Consider the following 22,586-nt stretch of genomic DNA (forward strand, 5'->3'; position numbering starts at 1 on the left):
AGTTCATCATCAACAAATGCCTCAAGGAATGCACTTTCCTCCCAACAATTATTGGGAGCAACTCAACACCTCTTTGGAAGATTTGAGCCATAATGTGGAACAATTAAGGGTGGAACATCATGAGCACTCCATCATTCTCCAAGAAATAAGAGAAGATCAAAGAGCAATGAGGGAGGAGCAACAAAGGCAAGGAAGGGACATAGAAGAGTTGAAGAACATCATTGGTCCTTCAAGAAGAAGACGCCACTAAAGGTGGATTCATTCCTTGTTCTTTATTTCTTTCTGTTTCGGTTTTTAATGTTATGTTTAATTATGTTTTGTGTCTCTATTTCATGATCATTAGTATGTAACCATGCCTTAAAGCTATGAATAAATTCCATTAGTCCTTCACCTTTCTTAAAAGAAAAATGTTTAAATTCAAAAGAACAAGAAGTACATAATTTTCGAAATTATTATTGAATTTAGTTTAATTATATTGATGTGGTGACAATGCTTTTTGTTTTCTGAATGAATGATTGAACAGTGCATATGTCTTTTGATCTTGTTGTTTATGAGTGTTAAAATTGTTGGTTCTTGAAAGAATGATGAACAAAGAGAAATGTTATTGATGATCTGAAAAACATCATGAAATTGATTCTTGAAGCAAGAAAAAGCAGCAAAAAAAAAAAGGGGGCGAAAATTTTAAAAAGCAAGGATCCAAGGCTTTGAGCATTAATGGATAGGTGGGCCCAAGGAAATTAAATCCAGGCCTAAGCGGCTAAATCAAGCTGTCCCTAACCATGTGCTTGTGTCATGAAGGTCCAAGTGAAAAGCTTGAGACTGAATGGTTAAAGTCGTGATCCAAAGCAAAAGAGTGTGCTTAAGAGCTCTGGACACCACTAACTGGGGACTCTAGCAAAGCTGAGTCACAATCTGAAAAGGTTCACCCAGTTATGTGTCTGTGGCATTTATGTATTCGGTGGTAATACTGGAAGACAAAATGCTTAGGGCCACAGCCAAGACTCATGAGCAGCTGTGTTCAAGAATCAACATGCTTAACTAGGAAAGTCAATAATACTATCCAAATTTCTAAGTTCCTAGAGATGCCAATCACTTTGAACTTCAAAGGAAAAAGTGAGATGCCAAAACTGTTCAGAAGCAAAAAGCTACAAGTCCCGCTCATGTAATTAAATTAATATTCAGTGATATTTTGGACTTTATAGTATATTCTCTTCTTTTTATCCCATTTGATTTTCAGTTGCTTGGGGACAAGCAACAATTTAAGTTTGGTGTTGTGATGAGCGGATAATTTATACGCTTTTTGGCATTGTTTTTAGGTAGTTTTTAGTAAGTTCAAGCTACTTTTAGGGATGTTTTCATTAGTTTTTATGTTAAATTCACATTTCTGGACTTTACTATGAGTTTGTGTGTTTTTCTGTGATTTCAGGTAAATTCTGACTGAAATTGAGGGATTTGAGCAAAAACTTTGAAAAAGGCTGACAAAAGGACTGCTGATGCTGTTGGATTCTGACCTCCCTGCACTCGAAATGGATTTTCTGGAGCTACAGAACTCCAATTGGCGCGCTCTCAACGGCGTTGGAAAGTAGACATTCAGGGCTTTCCAGTAATATATAATAGTCCATACTTTATTCGAAGAATGACGACGTAACTTGACGTTGAACGCCAAGTACATGCTCCTTTCTGGAGTTAAACGCCAGAAAAACGTCATGATCCGGAGTTGAACGCCCAAAACACGTCATAACTCAAAGTTCAACTCCAAGAGAAGCCTCAGCTCGTGGATTGATCAAGCTCAGCCCAAGCATACACCAAGTGGGCCCCGGAAGTGGATTTATGCATCATTTACTTACTCATGTAAACCCTAGTAGCTAGTCTAGTATATATAGGACATTTATCTATTGTATTAGACATCTTTTGACCACTTTAAGTCTTTAATCATTCGGTCACTTGATCATGGAGAGGGCTGGCCATTCGGCCATGCCTGAACCTCTTTCACTTATGTATTTTCAACGGTGGAGTTTCTGCACACCATAGATTAAGGGTGTGGAGCTCTGCTGTACCTCAAGTATTAATGAAGTTCTATTTTCTTTTATTCAAATCTCTCTTATTCTTATTCCAAGATATTCATTCGCACCCAAGAACATGATGAATGTGATGATTAGATAACCCTCATTATCATTCTCACTTATGAACGCGCGTGATTGACAACCACTTCCGTTCTACATGCAATAGAGCTTGAATGTGTATCTCTTAGATTCCCCAAACAGAATCTTCGTGGTATAAGCTAGATAGATGGCGGCATTTATGAGGATCCGGAAAGTCCAACCTTGTCTGTGGTGTTCCGAGTAGGATCCTGGGAATCCGGAAAGTCTAACCTTGTCTGTGGTATTCCGAGTAGGATTCCGGTAATGAATGACTGTGACGTGCTTCAAACTTGCAAGTGCTGGGCGTTAGTGACAGACGCAAAAGAATCAAGGGATTCTATTCCAGTAGGAGCGGGAACCAACCAGTGATTAGCCGTACTGTGACAGAGTGCGTGAGCATTAGTTTTCACTGCGAGGATGGGATGTAGCCATCAACCATGGGTGATGCCTCCAGACGATTAGCCGTGCGATTGACAACCGCATAGGATCATTTTCCCGAGAGGATTGAAAGTAGCCACCGCTGATGGTGAACCCCTATACACAGCTTGCCATGGAAAGGAGTAAGAAGGATTGAGTTGAAGCTGCGGGAAGGCAGGCGTCCTTGGGCCATACAGCATCTCCATCCACTTATCTGAAATTCCTACCAATGAATCTACATAAGTATTCTATCCATTTTATTATTCCTTTTTATTTATTATTTATTCCAATAATCACAATTACCCTTTAATCTATCTGACTGAGATCTACAAGGTGACCATAGCTTGCTTCATACCAACAATCTCTGTGGATTCGACCCTTACTCACGTAAGGTTTATTACTTGGACGACCCAGTACACTTGCTGGTTAGTTGAACGGAGTTGTGAATTCAGCTGCTGCCCCTTAGAAGCCTTCATCTCAAAATAATTAGAACATGGATCACAATTTCGTCCACCAATGGTTCATGGCAGATTTGAAACGATGGGGGTTATAGTCTGAGTGAGATGTTATGTAGTATGATTTGTGAGCAAAAGGATCTATGTATGGTTCTCTAATAGATTTGAGAGGGACACGAGTGTTACCTCTCTGTGAGCGCACAGGAACTGACCTTGCACTGGGTTGTTGTGACTCAGGAACAGGTTCCTCCATCGCCGGACTCTTCCCTTTGGATGAGGATGGCTTTGAAGAGCCAGGTTTTGAAGAGGCAGGTTTGGAAGGCGTCGCCTTTGGTGGTGGAGTTGGTTTGGCAGAGGCAGGATACCTTGGAGTGTTCTTGGTACGAGCCATGGGGTCACAGTGAGGAGGAGAGGTAGGAGGAGAAGGAAATGGGGTAAATGTTCGGTCTTGGGAGCGAGTGGAAGGCTTTGTGGGAAGCTTGTAAATCTTTTCACGAGGAGGCTTTTTAGCAATGGTTTTCTTCCTCATTTGGTTAGTTTCAGTCTTTTGAGGGAAGAAAAGCAGTAAAGTGAGTGGGAAGAAACCGAAGAGTGTGAGGAGAAGTTATGGAGGGAAGAGAGGGAATGTTGGTAACCGTACCTAAAAGTGGATTTCCAAAACCATGCAATTGCATCACCATTTGAAAAGACTTGAAAAGACATGACCTCATAAAAGAAAGATTTGATTTGATTTAAAAATTAATTTTAAAATTTTCAAAATCCTAAAAAAATCAAATTGAAAATCCTTTTGGACAAAAGGAGATCATTAAAAGATGACTTTTCCGAAAAAAATTAAACACACAGGTCAACAAAGGTATTAACCAAAAAATGTAACATTCATATTTGGGCCCAGAGATGGTTAGACTTAAGGAAACACATTTGGACCACACATGATCTGAATTTTGAAGTTAGCCCAGATTGAGGTTCATTTGAAACAAGCCCAGAACACGTTGGCTTGATGGAGACGCTCATCACCTGCCCAGAATTGTCTCATACCTGTTTATGAGACAAAAAGATCTCCAGCAAACACATCATCACTTTTCAAATAAAGAATTATAACTCAAAATTCCTAGACAAGTCCTAAGCATGCATAATCTATCCTCAGCTAATGGTTTAGTAAAAATATCTGCTAATTGCTCTTCTGATTTAACAAATTGAATGCAAATATCCCCCTTTTGGACATGCTCTCTTATTGAGTGAAATTTCACTTCAATATGCTTAGTCCTAGAGTGCAAAACTGAATTTTTAGAAATATTAATGGCACTCATATTATCACACATCAAGGGAATATTTTCAGCCTTTAATTTGTAATCAGCAAGCTGTGTTTTTAACCATAAAAGCTGAGAACAACAAGAAGAAGCAGCTATATACTCAGCCTCTGTAGTGGATAAGGCTACTGTTGGTTGCTTCTTACTTGACCAAACGTTTAAGGACTTCCCAAGGAAGCAACATAAACTAGAAGTGCTTCTTCTGTCAACTCTATCACCAGCAAAATCTGCATCACAATAACCAACTGCAGAAAAATCATCAATCTTAGGATACCAAAGACCAAAATTAGAAGTGCCATGAACATATCTAATGATCCTTTTAACTGCAGAAAGATGTGACTCTTTAGGTTTGGATTGGAACCTAGAACACAATCCAACACTTTGTACAATATCGGATCCAGAGGAAGTTAAGTACATAAGAGAACCAATCATTCCTCTATACCTAGTTTCATCAACATCTTTTTCAGTTTCTCCCTTATCTAATTTAGAACTAGGATGCAAGAGTGTTCCCATGGGTTTGGCATTTTCCATACCAAATTTCTTAACTAATTCCTTGGCATACTTTTCTTGATGAATGAAAACACCTTTTTCAGTTTGTTTAATTTGCAGCCTAAGGAAGAAATTAAGTTCACCCATCATACTCAGGTCAAATTCACTTGTCATGAGTTTTCCAAATTCAGAACAAAGGGATTGATTTGCTGATCCAAAAATAATGTCATCAACATATATTTGGACTAGAATGAAAGAATCATTAGAGTCTTTGATGAATAGAATTGTGTCAGTGGTGCCTCTTTGAAAACCATTTTTCAAAAGAAAAGAGCTAAGTCTCTCATACCAAGCTCTAGGAGCTTGTCTTAAGCCATAGAGAGCTTTAGACAGTTTGAAAACATGATTAGGATGTTCTTTATTTTCAAAACCAGAAGGCTGCTCCACATACACTTCTCTATCTATCACACCATTCAAAAATGCACATTTCATATCCATCTGATATAATTTAAAACCACAAAATGCAGCATAAGCTAAGAGAAGTCTTATGGCCTCCATTCGGGCAACAGGGGCAAAGGATTCATCAAAGTCTATTCCTTCTTCTTGGTCATATCCTTGCGCCACTAGCCTTGCCTTGTTTCTTGCAATGCTACCATCTTCTCCCAACTTGTTCCGAAATATCCACTTGGTGCCGGTCACTTTCTTTCCAGTTGGCCTTGGAACCAAAGTCCATACTTGGTTCTTTTCAAACTCAAGAAGCTCATCCTCCATAGCTTTAACCCAAGAAGGGTCACTAAGTGCTTCCTTGACGTTTTGAGGCTCTATTTGAGATAAAAGGGCAATGTTAGATTCTTCATTTGCTTTTCTAGTGGAAGACCTTGTTTGCACTCCATGAGAGACGTCCCCAATGACAAATTCCTCAGGATAATTCTTCAAGAATCTCCACTCCCGAGGTCTGGTGGACTTGGAGGCAGATTCAGTCACCAAGGAATTTTGTGCGCTGCTGACTGCAGGATTTTCTTCAGATTCATGAGACAAAATGGAATTGTCTCTTGAATTTTTAGCATTTGCAGTTTCTGGTTCAGCTTGTCCAGAATTTGCTTTTCCATGATTTTGAGCAGTTTCATCCTCCTTTTGAGCTTGATTTCCTGCATCACAATCTTCCAAAATGCTTTGCACCAAGTTAGTATCACAAAATGTAACATGTATGGACTCCTCAATAATTCTAGCATCTTGATGATAAACTCTATATGCTTTACTAGTTATAGAATATCCTACAAACAAGCACTCATAAGCCTTTGGATCAAATTTTCCCAAATTTTCTTTGTTATTCAAAACAAAACATTTGCATCCAAAGATGTGCAAGTAATCTAAGTTTGGTGGGTAGCCTTTCCAAAGTTCATAAGGGGTTTTCTTCAAAAGTTTCCTTATGATTGTTCTATTCAAAATGTGGCAAGCCGTGTTAACCGCTTCAGCCCAACGGAATTTTGGAACATTACTCTCACAAAGCATAGCTCTTGTCATCTCTTGTATGCTTCTATTTCTTCTTTCCACAACACCATTTTGTTGTGGTGTCCTTGGACAAGAGAAGTTGTGAGATATTCCAAATTCCTCACAAAAGGATTCAAACAAATTATTTTCAAATTCAGTTCCATGATCGCTTCTTATAGAAGAGATTTTCAAATCCTTTTCATTTTGAATTTTCTTGCAAAAAGGTTCAAAGGCCGAAAAGGCTTCATTTTTGTGTGCAAGAAATAAAACCCAACCAAACCTAGTATAGTCATCCACAATTACTAAACCATAATGTTTACCACCTAGGCTTTGAGTTCTTGTTGGACCAAATAAATCAATGTGTAGCAACTCAAGTGGTCTTTTAGTAGAGATGTCTTTCTTTGGTTTAAAAGAACTTTTTGTTTGTTTTTCCATTTGGCAAGCATCACAAGTGATGTCTTTGTCAAACTTTATCAAAGGAAGACCTCTTACTAATTCTTTCTTTACAAGTTTGTTTATTTGAAACATACTTGCATGGCCCAATCTCTTGTGCCATAACCACTTTTCAGAATCTTTAGAGTGGAGACAAGCTACATTTTGATCTTTTAGTTCATCAAGAGTAAGTTCATACATATTATTGAAACGCTTGGCAACAAACATCACTTCATTTGTCTTTTCATTTACAACACAGCATTCAAGCCTTTTGAAAACAACTAAATATCCTAAATCACACAGCTGACTTATGCTCAAAAGATTGTGCTTTAAACCACATACCAAAAGCACATCATCAATGAAAGTAGATTGCTCATTACCTACTTTTCCAACAGCAATGATTTTACCTTTACCATCATCTCCAAAGGTCACAAAACCTCCATCATACTTATTTAGTTTGATGAAGTAGGTTGACCTTCCAGTCATGTGCCTTGAACATCCACTATCCATGTACCACATGTCCTTTTTGTTCTTGGATGCTAGGCAAATCTGCATGAAGAGTTTCAAGTAGCCTTAGGTATCCAAACTAATTTGGATCCTTTGAAGTTAATCCATCTTGGTTGCCCAAGTACATTGAAATCACAAACAACATTGTAAACTTTGTTTCCTACAATTCTCTTTTCAATGAAGCATTGTGCATATGAGTGACCAAATTTCTTGCAATTGACACAATGATTTTCTGATGTGTGCTGCTGAAATTGAGGTGAGTTATATTGCTTGAAATGATTAAATGGTTGGAATTTTCTGGTTTTTGGAGGAGATGCATTTCTTTTGACAAACTAGTTTTTGTTATAATTATTCTTCTTTGCAAAAATGTTTTCACCAAAATTTTTTTGAATATTTTTACCTTTCGAAAATGAGGTTTTGTTGTAAAATGGTGGTTTCTTGAAAGCATCCTCATTTTTCGAAATGTAACCCAAACCTGGCCGGTTTGAACTCGGTTCAGTTTTTGGTGAATGCTCAGTTTCACTTGTGTATACTTCATCAAATTTTTCTTCAAATGTTGGAGCATTTTCAACACCAACTTTGTTTGGTATAGTTTTGGTATTTGATGAAGAAGCCACAAACTTTATAGAGGAAATATTAGAAACTGCATCTTCCTTGGCTATGTAGCCTAAACCAGATTTTTCAAACAATGGTCTTTGACTTGCAAGTAATTTGTTCAAGTTACTAGAACCTTGAGCAAATTTTGCTAAGTCACCATTCAACCTTTTAATTTTATCATTTAATCTTTCATTTTCAGCAATCAACTCATGAGAAGGATCCACAATGTGCTTTCCTTTTAATTTTTCAAGTTTAGATTTTAGAAATCTGTTTTCTTCAATGATGTTTAAAGCACATTCAGTTTCCTTCACTTTTTCTTTTAAAAAATTATTTTCAGCTCTTAGCACATCTCTTTCAGATATGCATTCATTGTATTTGTCAAGCAGTTTTGAGGTGTTTAAGGTAAGATCATCAATAATAGCATGCAAGTCCTCAATGGTCAAATCATAATAATTTACCTCATCAAGATTGTTGTTTCCAGCCATGAAGCAGTCTTTGTTATCTCCTTCTGATTCTTCTTCTTCATTTGAGTCATTCTCAAGATCCTCCCAAGCTGCCATGAGTACTCTCTTCCTTTCCTTCTTTCCTTTGTCCTCCTTTTTGAGCTTTGGACAGTTTGACTTGAAGTGTCCAGCCTCCTTGCAATGATGACATGTCACCTTGCTCAAGTCTATCTTGTGCTCCTTTGAACTTGAGCCCTTGTATTTGCCTTTGCTCTTCAACATCCTTCTAAATCTCCTAGCAAAAAACAAAAGCTCGTCATCTGAAATACCATCACTTGACTCACTCTCTTTCGGTTCTATTTGTGACTTAAGGACTATTCCCTTTTTCTTTGAGTCTGTGTTTGTGTGTGTGGCTTCATAGGCAAGGAGTTTTCCTCTCAGCTCATCATAGGTTAAGGGACTTATGTTGTTACTCTCGGTTAGGACAGTGGCAGTGTTTTTCCACTCTTTTGTGAGGCTTCTAAGGAGTTTTCTCACCAAGGTTTGTTCTGCATAGTTTGTACCCATAGCATCAAGGTTGTTGATTATGATTGAGAATCTCTCAAATGCTTCATCAATGCTTTCTCCATCCTTCATGCTAAACATCTCGTACTCTTTTCGCAGCATATCAATCCTCGTTTCTTTGACTTGTTTAGTGCCTTCGTGTGTAACCTGGTGTTTTTCCCAGATTTCTTTGGCTGTCTTGCATCTAGACACCTTCCGGTACTCTTCAAAGCTGATAGCACAGTGAAGAAGGTTGATTGCTTTAGCATTCAGCTCTATCTTCTTCTTATCATCTTCATTCCATTCAGCTTCTTCTTTTGGAGTCACCACTCCATCAGCACTTATTTTTGTTGGGATCTTTGGACCGCTCTCAATGATCTTCCATAGGTTGTAGTCAATGGATTTGATGAAGATCCTTTTCCTTTCTTTCCAGTAGGAATAGTTCTTCCCGTTGAAGAAAGGTGGTCGGTTGTTTGACTGACCTTCAGTGAGGGTGTAGGCAACTGTGATTGTGCCCAAGTTGTTCGCCATTGGATCTTTGCTCCAAGCGGTTAAGCTTGATTCTTGAGACCTTAGCTCCTGATACCAATTGAAGGTTGTGGTAGGCTTAGAGAAGGGGGGGTTGAATCTATGCCTTCCTTTTAAGTTGCTGTTTTGACCCTTTTAAGCAAAGTTACAAATCTGATTCTGTTTGAACTCAGCAGTAGAAATTTATGAGACAATTTATTTTTGTCTCATGAATATTAGAAAACAGAACATGACAGAGAAGAAAAAGCTAGCACCAGCATATATCCTGGTTCGGTTGCTTTGTGCTATGCAACCTACATCCAGTCTCCTCCACAACTATGGAAGAATTTTACTATAGTTAACAGTATTACATACACCAATTTCACACTCAAGTTCTAACCTAACTTGACATTGGCTATGCTAACACTCAACTATTCACTCTTAGTGCTATCCCAACAAGAAAGGGATACCAAACAGGTACAAGATACAAGACACTTAATCAACCTAAAGAAATCTGAAAATAACTCTAGGCTTTTCTCTCAAGTGTATCTCTCAGCCTTTTTCCACTCATGGCTTTTTCTTAAGCTTTCTCACTTTGCCTTTTCTCTCAAGAAATTACAGAAAGATAAGCTTAGAAAAGTACATTACAATCAGTAAAACATAAAGGAGATTGACTTCATCAACAGCCTCTAAGCTAAGTGAAAAACCAGCTTTGCAAACCTCTGAATTAGTTCTTCAGTATTGGCCAAATGCTTCTTTGATAGAGAGCATTATCCAAGTAGAGGAACTTCACAGGGAATACTTCACAGAACTCAACTCTCAAACTCTGGTTTTCTCTCCTTAGTTCTGAATGAACAGAAAAACTTCTTTTAACTCCTTGCATGTTGCTTGGTTCTTCTTCCAAGGTCAACATCTTGAGCCTTGAGCTTCACCAACCACAGATTCACTTTTTCTCCTTAATCATCAAAGTAGAACCTTTGCTTCTGACTTTTTCAAACTTGACCGAAAGCCATGAAGGAGTAACCAAAATTGTTTTCCAATGGTTAACCAAATCTGAACCATAGAGATGCAACTTGGTCCCCAAGAATTTCTTGTGTCCGTGGATTTATAGCAGTAAAGAGCAGAGATCAACTTTTCTTTTGAATGCCATTTTCGGATAGAGCAGAGAGTTGGGAAGAAGAGAAGAATATTTGATGTAAGCAAGATGAGATGGAATACCTTTAACCTAAGCTTGATTTGGTTTGAATTTTGTGATTAGATTTCTGTGTATCAAGCTTAACCTTTCTCCCTCTTGCTTCTTTGGTGTTTTGCATGTTGAAGAAGCTCTTTCTCTCTTTCTCTTTCTTACTTTTTCTAAAGCTGATTTGACTTGATCAGAAAGGAGGGGAACGTTGCTTTGGTTGGAGCAACATGGAGGGAATTTGCTTGCTGAATTATCAAACCGGGCTTGGGTTGGATCTTTTCAATTTTTGGCCCGTTGGTTCCTTTCCATTGCTTCTTGAAGAATTTTGCTTGAGATGGATGACTTGGGCTTGGTTTATTTTCATTTCTCATTTAGCCCACCAGAAGATTTCTTTTTTGTTTAACATTGGGCTGCTTTAAACTAATTTTTGGCCTGCAGCATGTTTATAAATAATTAGTAATATGCAATTAGTTTAATCAACACTAATTATTTATTTTTCCCAAAAATAATGTTTGTCATCATTAATTAAGTTAGTTAATTTCTTAACTCAACAAAGATGTATATCCGCTCTTCATCGTGGTGAATAGGATGATCTGACAAATTAGCTTTGTTCATCACATTAAGATAAACGTGCCTGACAAACACCAGCGTCTACTTGGGTTCGTATGAATACGTGACTGGAAAGCACGAACAACAATTATGTTTATTCATCTCTCAGACGGTTAATCCACGACTTTGTTTGGAACTTCTCGAGACACTAGTTCAGCCAATTTTTGGTGAGATTAGAGTCTCTGTGGTATAGGCTAGAATCCAAAGAAGCAGCGTTCTCTGATCTGAAAGATTCGACCTTGTCTGTGGCGTTTTGAGTAGGATCGCCAGGAGAATGACTTGCTAAGCCCTTCACCCTTCGTCAGATTGGATGACCACAGCCAATGGCGTTCAATTTGTAGCAGAGGAGATCAATGACTACGGCCCATGGAGTTGATCACATATAGCCTGCCATAGAAGAAGATCATTCACAAACAGAGAGACAGTAATACTAGAGTTAATTCAGAAAGGCAGCAACTCCAATCCTTCAACATATCCCTATTGCTGATTCCAAATAATCTCAAAAATATTTATCTATCAACCTTCTGATCTTCCTGACTAAGACCTGCAAGACAACCATTGTTTGCTTCAAATGACAATCCTCGTGGGATCGACCTTGACTTGCTCAGGTATTACTTGGACAACCTAGTGTACTTGCTAGTACAACAGTATGAAAGTATGGGGATTCGTACTACCAGTTGTGTAAACCCTGTAAAATTAGCGAACAATCAATAAAATTAGCAAATAATCAATCAATAAATTAATTTTAATAAAAGAAATTAGAAATATAAATTTTATATTAAAATAGGATAGAGCTAATTAAAACAAGAATTTTGACACTAATTTTAAAGAATTTGGCCCAAGATTGGGCCGAACGGGCCGAAGCGGGCCCAATGCCCAATTCATTCCATTAGCCTTTAAGGGACACAACTTTCCCTTCCTTTCTGCTTTCCATTTTGCGCTGTAGCCATTTGGAGAAGGGGAAGAACAATTAACACTTCCAAACCCTTGGTAAAAAATTCAATCCGCCATAACCTCTTGCTCGGAACTCCGATTGTCACACCGTTTGTGACCACACGTTCACCGTGTCAAGCTCTACGATTCTATCAGATCAATTTCATAGAAAAGTTTCAATCTCACCTCAGTTTCTCTACCCCTTAATTATCGAAAATTGTAGTTGCTCAAGTTGAAGAATTTGTTGATTTTGGTTCTCTAGATTCGAATTAGCTTACGAAATTCATTGAACTTGACTCTATTGATCTGTGGGTTTGGTGAGGTCTCTAAACCTAGCTAATTTTTGGTTTTTAATATGTATAATTCTGAATTTTAAGTATGTAAGTATGATATATGGAAATAGGTGTATATATAAACATATATTGGAACTTGAATTGTGGACATTGGAGGCTTGGTGAAGAATCGGTGCCAAGGCTTGTTGATTTTGGACATGTGGGGCTGTATGTGTGTCTTTGGTGTTTTTCCTTAATCAATACGTGGAAATCAGTTAAGGTATGGTTTGGGTTTCGTGTATTTAACATATAATATTCTGAGAAAACTTAGGCTAGAGAACTATAGGATAAGTTGAAGTGGTTGAATATATTGAATGATTAGTTTCTATAATGTTAATTGATAATTTGAGTTAATTATGTGTTGAAGAATATGGTCATGGTGAATATATAATGTTTTCTTGGTGCTTGGTTGTAGTTGAGAAATTGATAATGTGGATTAAATATGTACATATATATGCTAGTATAATGATGATGTTTATGTCGATGGAGGTGGGAACTTAGTATGTGATTTGGTGAAAAGTGAAGTTTGAAGAGTTTATGATTTGATGAATAGGTGGTGGACTTGTATTGAAATGCTATATATCTATTGGTGCTGGTTATTTGGGACAAGAAGTAAGAATAGTAAGTTGAATTTTAAAGAAAAAGGAGGTTTAAGGTTTTGAACGAAAACTTGATTTTTATGAACTTTGGTAGTCCATAACTCGAACCTCAAATTTTGGATGAAGATGAGTTTTGTTTCAAATCAAAGAGGTTTTTATAAGCTTGAGAACAGTATAAATTTTGTGAAAATCCGAATCTTGTAGAGGAAGTTATGGATGCCAAAAATCTAGTGCAAAAAAAAACTGAAAATTTTTAAATACAACAGAATTAGAATTTCTGGTGTGTTCCTACGCACACTGATGTGCGCACAAACCCAGCAGTAGCAACAACTTCACTTGTGCGCACGCACACCTGGTATTTTACAGAAAAAGTGCGTACGCACGCCATGGTGCGCACGCGCATACCGGGGTATGTTTTTCGCTAGTGGCGCTCGCATAGGTGAGGCGCACGCACACTAAGTAGTTCCTGGTTGGTGTGCGCACGCACACATTCGTTCGCACGCACATGCTCTGCCTTTCACAAACTGTGTGCACGTACACCTGTATGCGTCCGCACACACTCTGTTTTTCCAGCACTTGTATTTTTATGATTCAAACATAATTTCGAACTTCTAAACCTCTATTTTTATCCTTTTAACCCTAGATCTTATTAGTAAGCTTAGTAATTAGTTGAAGTTAGGAAATTGAGGTAACTTGGGGATGAAGAAAAGAGGTAAACATGATGAATTCTAAGAGAATGATGTGAAGGTTAAAAATAGTTATGATGCTATGGCTATGATGAATGATTACATGATGAATATGAACGGTTATGAATATTATGCGACTTATGAAATTAATGATATCTGAGATACGAGTTTCCTTGGGAAACAGAACCATGGCTTGCCACCACGTGTTCCAAGTTGAAACTCGAAACTCTGTTGACCCTACGTTGTAAGGGTGACCGGGCACGTATAAATTCCTGGGAATGGATATCCCCCATTGAGTGAGTTATATATGAATGTATGAATTATGAATGAAATGAAAAAATCTATGCATAGACTCATGTGGATACACGACGAGAGACAGTCTAAGGTTTTCGGACTTGTCGGGTTGGCTGGATAACCAACAGGTGAGCCTCATCAGCCATAGGATAGGCATACATCATGTGCATTCTATTTGTTTTGTCTGTTATGCATTACTTGGGATTGCCTAACTGTATATATAATATGCTAACTGTTATATTTGCTACCTGCACTACCTGTTCACTACTTGTTCTTAAAATTGTTTGGTTGTTTGTATCTGCTAAATCATTGGTGATGGAGGAGCGGAGGAAAGGTGGGTCAGTTCGGCGTTATAGTTAAGTTTAAGTAGATAAGTTTAGAATTCCGTAGAATATCTACCCTTTTTCATGGATTCTGTTTAAAATTAAGCTTTATGACTGAGTGATGGTGTTATAGGATTGCCTTCGGCATTCCCAGGACCATATATATATATGCATGGCACCTTTACCATGCTGAGAACCCTCGGTTCTCACCCCATACTGTGTTATTGTTTTCAGATGCAGGTCGAGAGGCTCCTCGCTAGGCGTTTGGATTCCTGAAGTGGAGTAGTCCCTGAGTTCTTTTGATTATCAATTTATATATATATATATATATATATATATATATATATGTACTTAGCTTTCTCTCCAAGAAACTTGTTTATTTTGTCCCTCTTAGAGGTTTAAGGAGAGTTAAGGTTTTATTTCTGTATTTTGGGATACTTGTATATGTATGTAAATATTCTCCGGCCAGCCTTGGCTTCGCAGGCAGAGTCAGGAGCTAGTTATGCTGTATTCTTGGCTATCTATCCACTCTTTCGCTTATTCATATCTATGATCTTTAGGTTTCTTAGCCTACAAGTAAACACGTTTCCTGAGCGTTGCACTTTTTATTTTGCGATTTTGTTTTACCCTTCCTTCAAAGGCTCCTAGCTATAAATCATTTTGCTATATTATATAAATATATTTTTCTTTTAGAGGTGATAGTGCCTCGCCACCTCTGTTTTACATCCTAGGTTTAAAGCTCTGTGTGGTAGGGTGTTACAAGTTGGACATCGAGCTCTTGACATAAAAGCTGGTAAATTTTCAAAAAAGCCCAAGAACTCAGGTGAAGTTGGGAAGGAGCGACATTACAAGTCCAGAGGATATTCGTCTCAAAGTTAGAAAAAGGAAGCTTAATACCTAACATTGAGGAAAAAATCACACGCATAGAAAAAAAAGGCGCTCCGAGTTGTCTAAAGGAGGGAAACACACTCTCTCCTCAGGATCTAACACTATTATCTCATAATTTCACTCATCTTCCTAACTTTCACGTAGCCTATGGTGTCTACAAAATACATCGACGTACTCTTTATCAACTACGGAAATAGGAGTAAGGACAGTAGTATCTACCCAAGATAACAAAGAAGGTGGGACTTTCGATGACATGTTGACAATTACATACTGAGACATAAAAGCTACACCTACAAGTACAAAGTAAACAAGTCATCACTAAAGAGCTTGGACACCAGTAAAGTAAATTGGGCAAGAGAAATCAAATGCAAAATGCGATTTGAAAAATATCTTTTCGAAACCAACAGAAATGGCATCTCTCTTGTGCCAACAGAATCGACGCCATTGGGGGCAACACAAATAAATTCAACAGTCACAAATGGCTATAGTCCCTCAAAACTCCAGAAACACTGTTCAAATTCATCACAAACGACAAAATTGTTTCGAAAAAGGGTTTGTGACAGATAAAAGGAAATCTAAAGCTCGCATCATTAATAACCATTCCCAATTATTTTCAAATACCATTTAGAACATTCTCAAGGAACACATAATAGCTAAGATACAAATAAAAGCTCATAAAAACGCCAATTTTGATGAAATTCGAAGAATGGAATAGCACGTCAAGTAGCAAAGTCACGGACAATCCTCGTCACTAAGAACTCTTTCGAACGAATCAAGATAAAAAAATCTTGAAAAAACAAAAGCAGTTATGAAGCAAACAAATAAAGGAAATGAGGGAGTTTTTTCAATAAAGGAAGCAAAGGAAGCGTTTCGGAAATGAGAAGGAGAAGAGGAAGAGTGCGAAGCATTTTATAAGAGAGAAGGGGCAAAATAGTCATTTCATACCCCTCTTTAAAGCCATGCACGGATCTTAAAGGAAATTCCGTGTAATGTTCGCCCCTCATTTAAAGAGGCAACGTTCAAAATTTCAAAACACGTCGAGTACTTGACCTCCTGAAGGCGGTGTACCCGACATCATAACAGAAACCATATAATGCTTGAATCCGACCTCATGAAAAGCCCAGACTCAAGCAGAGGTACTGTTCATACCTTGACCCAAATTATAAAGCCAGGCGCAATAAAGACAAAAGGTCTACCCCAAAGGATGCGATCCAACAGAAAAATGGTTGGTCTTGATTGGCATTGCTCCTGGTTCATCGGAGGTATATTTCTTATGCCTACTATATTAGATTATTAGGTCAGGTGGAATACATTTCAACTATGCCATAGTTTTTTTAGCTCATATTTTCTTTTTTTTATATGTATTGTTGCTGGGATTATTTGTGTATAATTGTACCTCAGTTATTATCTTGTTAATGTGATGTTTACAAGCCTGATCTACTTTATTTGTGCTTGCTGTTGTTTTACCATAGAGGCCACAATTGGTGAAGGAAAACATACAACTTTAATCTGTGGATTAGCAGCATAGTTAGGCTTTTGAAGCTCATGCTGCATCTTTTGCGCAATTTAAGGTGAGATTTGATATGATTATGCGCTCCTACACTTATTTATTGATCACCTGAATAATTGCATACTTTGACTGCTATATGTTGGATGAAATTTAATTTTTCTTTTGGATAGGTTCCTGGAAATGATAATCCTTCAGTTTTGATATCTTTTGCCACAAAGACACTTAATGCTGGTCAAATTATATTGAAGCTGCATGTTATTGAGCTGGATGCATAGCCAAGTCTACATATTTTTGCCTCTCACACCTGTCTCCTATGTTTTTATTCTATGGCAACATGAGTGTTACACAAACATGTTTTGTAGTACCAAGTTACATGTCCTCTCCTGATTTTTCAAATTTAAATCCCAGTGATACTGATAATGATGAACATTTGTAGCCGTGATGGGTAATGAGTTAAAGAGGCAGCAATTTTTTGAAAAGTCATGAGGACAAGTGGTAAACTTGCATTTGGTAGTTTGATGTCATAAATCCATAAGTTATATGTTGAAATCGGTCAGGGCTCCTGAGGATGAATAGGATATTTTAAAATTGAACTTTTTGTATCATTGTATTAGCTGTGATTAAATTTTTCTCTGGAGTCTAACCTGTTAATCTATCAAATTTGTTTTCATGGTTATATGAAGTTAGGGTTTTAAACATTGAAAATGCTTGCATAATTGTGGGAAATGGGAGAGCATTGCGATGTATTTTGTATCAGGATTACTGAGAACTATAGCTGGTTTTGATGTTGTCTAGGTGATCGTGGACCGACTAACGAAGTCAGCTCACTTTTTACCCATTTGGATGAGCTATACCCTTGAGGAGCTAGCACGTTTATACATCAAAGAGATTGTGAGACTTCACGGTGTGCCTACCACTATAATTTCTGACAGAGATTCTTGTTTCATTTCAAGATTCTGGGGTGCATTCCAAAGAGCTTTTGGAACCCGGTTAAGCTTGAGTACAGCTTACCATCCTTAAACAGATAGTCAGTCTGAGAGGACGATCCAAACCCTAGAAGATATGTTGAGGGCTTATGTTTTGGACCAACAGGCGAGCTGGAATCGGTACATGCCTCTAGTGGAGTTTGTATACAATAACAACTACCATGTGAGCATCGGAATGGCTCCGTATGAGGCTCTGTATAGGAGAAGTGTCAATCTCGCTATGCTGGTATGAAGCTGGAGAGAAAAGCTTATTGGGACTTGAGATGATAGCTGAAACTACTATACAAGTCAAGAAAATTCGAGATAGGATGCTCACTGCTCAGAGCCGTCTGAAGAGTTATGCCGATCAGAAGTGGAAGCCCTTAGAGTTTGAGAAAGGAGACCATGTTTTCTTTAAGATTACTCCAACAACAGGAGTAGGTAGAGCGATTAAAACGAAGAAGCTGAATCCTCGATACATCGGTCCGTTTCAGATTCTTGAGCGGGTTGGACTGGTGGCATATCAGATAGCTCTACCACATCACCTTTCGAACCTTCACGACGTATTTCATGTGTTGCAGCTTCAGAAGTATACTCCTGATGCTAGCCATATGTTAGAACCTGAATCGATTCAATTAAAGGAAGATTTAACACTCCACGTGACTCCGGTCAGAACTGATGACACGAGTATTAAACGGTTACGCGGAAAGGAAGTTTCATTATTCAAAGTTGCGTGGAGTCAGGCTGGTATTGAGGAGCACACTTGGAAACTTGAGTCAGAGATGCGAACAGACTACCCACACCTATTCTCAGGTAACTAAATTCGAATTTTGTCGGCAAAATTTCTATTTAGGTGGGGAGAATGTAAAACCCGGTTAATTAATGAATAATTAGCTCATAAATTAAAATTTATTCCTGAGAATTTAAAATGTGAATTTTTATGGCTTAATATGATAGAGAAAATTAAAAAGAAAATTTTGACACTAATTTTAAAGAATTTGGCCCAAAATTGGGCCGAATGGGCCAAACCGGACCAATCGGGCCTGTATTGGGCCTTTGGCCCAACCCAATAGCCAATTAAGTGAAGGGCACAGCCCTTCTTTCCCCGCATGAAACATAAACACGCTGAAAGGGAAAGAGGGGAGCATGAAATCCTTGCCCTCATTCAATTCAAACGTCATTTGATCACAACTTTTGATTTGGAGCTTCGATCGCCGCACCATTTGTAGCCACGCGACCGCAGCGTTGAAGTCTACAAAGCCCACAACTTTATTCAAGAGGTAAGCCATGAATATCTCTCTAATTTCTCAGCCCTTGAATTCGAAATTATTGGGTAAAATGTGTTAAGATTTTGAGTTTTTGATGTTATAGGATCCAATTAGTTTGAGGGGAAAGCTTAATCTTGCCTCTTTGATCCTTGAATATAGTAAGATTCTCAACCCCTAAGTCAAATACTTGAGTTGTTATGATTAGATATTGAGTTTGTATGTATGGGTGCATATTATGTGTGTTAGGCAAGGTATATATGTAAATGGATTAGAGCTTGATGGAGATTTTGGGAGCTTGAGGTCATTTGCAAGCTAGAAATCTGATCTTGGAGGTGTTGGAGTCTTGAGAGTTGAGGAAGAGTTGAATTGGAGGTGTTCTGGGTTGAGCGGAGAATCGGCCAAGGTATGGTTTCGATTTCCTGTATCTAAAATATAATGTAATGTGAAAACTTAGGCTAGAGACCCTAGGATAGGAATTGAACTTGAGATGTTGTTGATTGGTTATAATGGACTGTGTTGCGGCCCAGCCCGGATGGTCCCGTGACCGACCCGACCGGTACGCACCATTGCCGGGTCCAGACGACTGCCCCGCGGGGCACCACACGCCCGATCCTTGACCCGGGCGCCTTTTCTCCTGGGTGCCAGCTCACCTAGCAACAGCTAGCAAGGGGAAGCTTCACGGAAGGTGGGTCTGCCCATGCGGGGCCCACCTCTGACAAAGTATATATGGATAGGGTCCTACCCCTCTCCCAAGGTACGTCATCACAACTTTTCTCGTTTACTGCCTGTACCCCACACTGACTTGAGCATCGGAGTGTCGTCGCAGGTGGCACCCCCCTCAACTCGTTAAGAGATTGGGAGGACGACAGCTAACACAAATTGTCCCTAGGACTCAGACCAAGACAGGACCCATCTTCACACCCAACCAACAACTCGAACCGTCCGGTAGACCAACTAATCGAACATCGGCACCGTCTGTGAGGACCAAACCCACGAACAAGGATGGACTTTGTTTATGTTCCTGGTGGGACTGGCGGCGGAGCCAGTTCCGGAGGAGAGGGAATAGACCCCCAGAGGCGGTAGGGTAGCCGCTGAGGCTACTACTCGCGAGGGCACCAGGTCCACCCCGCGGCGAACTGAGGGGCGACCCTTTAGAGGAACAGGCAGCGACAGCACCAGAATATTACAAGAGCTGCGCCATAGGATATAAAACCTGGAACGAGAAGTTGCCAACCGTGAAAGTCGTCAGCCGACCCCCAGTCAAGAACTTGCTCGGTCCATGCAAAGAGGAGAAAGAAGTCTCTGAAGAAGTCACTCTAGGTGCACTCCGACCCCTCGGACAGAATCAGAATGCCCAGAAAGCAGAGAGGCGCCGAGGAGACGACGAGATCCCCTGGTCTACTCCCGATCACCGACAACTAATACCGAAGAAGACTGGGAAGCGGGCAGAGAACGAGGAATAAGGACCAGACCACACCAAGAACATTACAGGGAAAGGGCAAGGAGAACTCGGCCTAACAGGGAGTGTAGTAAGGAAAGACCAAGACGAACCCAACAACCGGTGGTTCTGGGGGCGACCTCCTTCCACCACTCGAACCTCAGAGTTCAGCTGCCAAAGCACTTCGACAAGCCGACAGATATGAGGTATGATGGTACACAAGATCCCCAGGAATATCTAACGGCCTTTGAGGCCAGGATGAACCTGGAAGGGGTAGATGATGAAGTAAGGTGCCGCGCTTTCCTAGTAACCTTAGTGGGGCCAACGATCTGGGGATTTAATGCCCTCCCCTAGGGCTCCATAACCGCGTTTGCCGATATCAGTCGCACCTTCTTGGCCCAGTTCACGACGCGTATCGCCAAAGCAAAACACCCGATTAACCTGCTAGGAGTAAGTCAACGAACCGGCGAGCCGACCACGAAGTACCTTGACAGATTTAATGATGAGTGCCTGGAGATTGACGGCCTAACTGATTCGGTGGCCAGTTTGTGCCTAACCAATGGACTACTAAATGAGGATTTCAGAAAACAGCTTACCACCAAGCCTGTCTGGACAATGCAAGAAATTCAAAACGTAGCCGGATAGTACATCAATGATGAAGAAGTAAGCCGGTTCGTTGCAGCCAATAAACGGCAGCCTGCATACTCTAATGCCTGCCAATCTGGCGGCGGGGAAAGGTATAAGGAACACTCCAGAGACGGAGGATCGGCCAAGACCTCCAAACCCTTCCCCCAGGTTAGGAAGTTCACCCACTACACCCCCTGGCAGCTCCAATAGTTGATGTGTATCAGCAAATTGCAGACAAGGACATCTTGTCGAAGCCCCGACAACTCAAGGACAGGACGAGAGGAAACAAGAACCTTTATTGCGATTATCACAAGAGTTATGGCCACAAAACCCAAGACTGTTTTGACCTGAAAGACACCCTGGAGCAGGACATTCGAGAAGAAAAGTTGGCCAAGTTCTTCCACCTAATAAGGGAACCAAGGAGGAGGGACCGGTCAACTGAGGACAAGAGTCGCACCGTAAGGCAAAGACGGGAACCCGAGGAGGACAGTGAGCATGGCCTCACTGTAGTAAATGTGGTTATTGGAAGGAACGTCCCGCCCAGATCGAAATCGGCGAGCAAGAAGGACGCAAAGGTCTTAGCTATGTCTTCAGGCCCCACGCCGACCTCCCGGAGGGTACCCTCAATATCCTTCGGCCCCGAAGACCAATGGTTTGACGAGGTCGCGGAGAACCCGCCAATGGTGATCACGGCTAGGGTAGGCACCGGCCTAGTGAAGCGGATCTTGGTGGAGACAGGGGCTGACTCCAATATCATGTTCCGTAATGTATTTGATGCTCTGGGAATACAGGATACTGACCTGAAAGGCCATCAACATGGCGTGGTAGGCCTAGGCAATAATTTCATCAAGCCGGACGATGTAGTTTCCCTCCCGATCTCCATTGGCGGAGGCAGGGGAAGAGGTTGCTAATGCCGGAGTTCGTTATCTTAAGGGACTCCACGGCCTACAACCTCATCCTAGGGAGGAAATCCATCAATGAGTTTGGGGCGGTGATCTATACCAAGCTATTGTTAATGAAGTTTGTAGCTGATGATGGATCAGTGGGGACCATCAGGGGCGACCTGGAGACGGCAGTCGCATGCGACAATGCTAGCCTTTCTCTGAGATGAAAGAACCCCTGATAGAGATGATCAGAGCCAACGATGACTTATTTGCCTAGACACCGGCCGACATGTCGGGTATAGACCCCCAATTCATGTCACACCAGCTAGCCGTGAGACCGGAGGCAAAGCCAGTGGCCCAAAGGAGGAGAAAAATGTCCTAGGAAAGGGCAGAAGAGGTGGCCAAATAGACGGCCAGCCTACTAGAAGCGGGCTTCATCCGGGCTTCAAGCAATTCAAAGAAATAGTCTCGGCACCGCCCTTCCTTGCGAGGCCTAAGAAAGGAGAAGTGCTATACTTGTACTTGGCAGTAACCGATGAGGCCTTGGCAGTGGTTTTGGTGCGAGAAGAGGGGAAGGCCCAGCAACCAATATACTTTGTGAGTAAAAGCACTACAAGGAGTAGAGCTAAGGTATAGCAAACTGGAGAAAGTGACATATGCTCTCCAGACATCGTCGCGCAGGCTGCGACAATACTTTCAAGGACATCAAGTAATCGTCAAG

The 22,586-nt window shown here is 40.1% G+C and overlaps 1 protein-coding gene across 1 annotated transcript; it reads right to left on the minus strand.

Annotated features, from left to right (window-relative positions):
- Nucleotides 1-3,056: 3,056 nt before the first annotated feature.
- Nucleotides 3,057-3,542, minus strand: LOC130957059 (extensin-like). The gene has a single exon (XM_057883958.1). It carries the CDS (start codon nt 3,540-3,542, stop codon nt 3,057-3,059), a length of 486 nt encoding a protein of 161 aa, XP_057739941.1.
- Nucleotides 3,543-22,586: the final 19,044 nt, after the last annotated feature.

Source organism: Arachis stenosperma, chromosome 10, assembly GCF_014773155.1.
Source record: "Arachis stenosperma cultivar V10309 chromosome 10, arast.V10309.gnm1.PFL2, whole genome shotgun sequence".
NCBI classification, from domain to species: domain Eukaryota; kingdom Viridiplantae; phylum Streptophyta; class Magnoliopsida; order Fabales; family Fabaceae; genus Arachis; species Arachis stenosperma.

Bases quoted from the DNA above. Each gene is read 5' to 3' on its own strand.
- LOC130957059 (XM_057883958.1), bottom strand. From the start codon at position 3,542: ATGAGGAAGAAAACCATTGCTAAAAAGCCTCCTCGTGAAAAGATTTAC.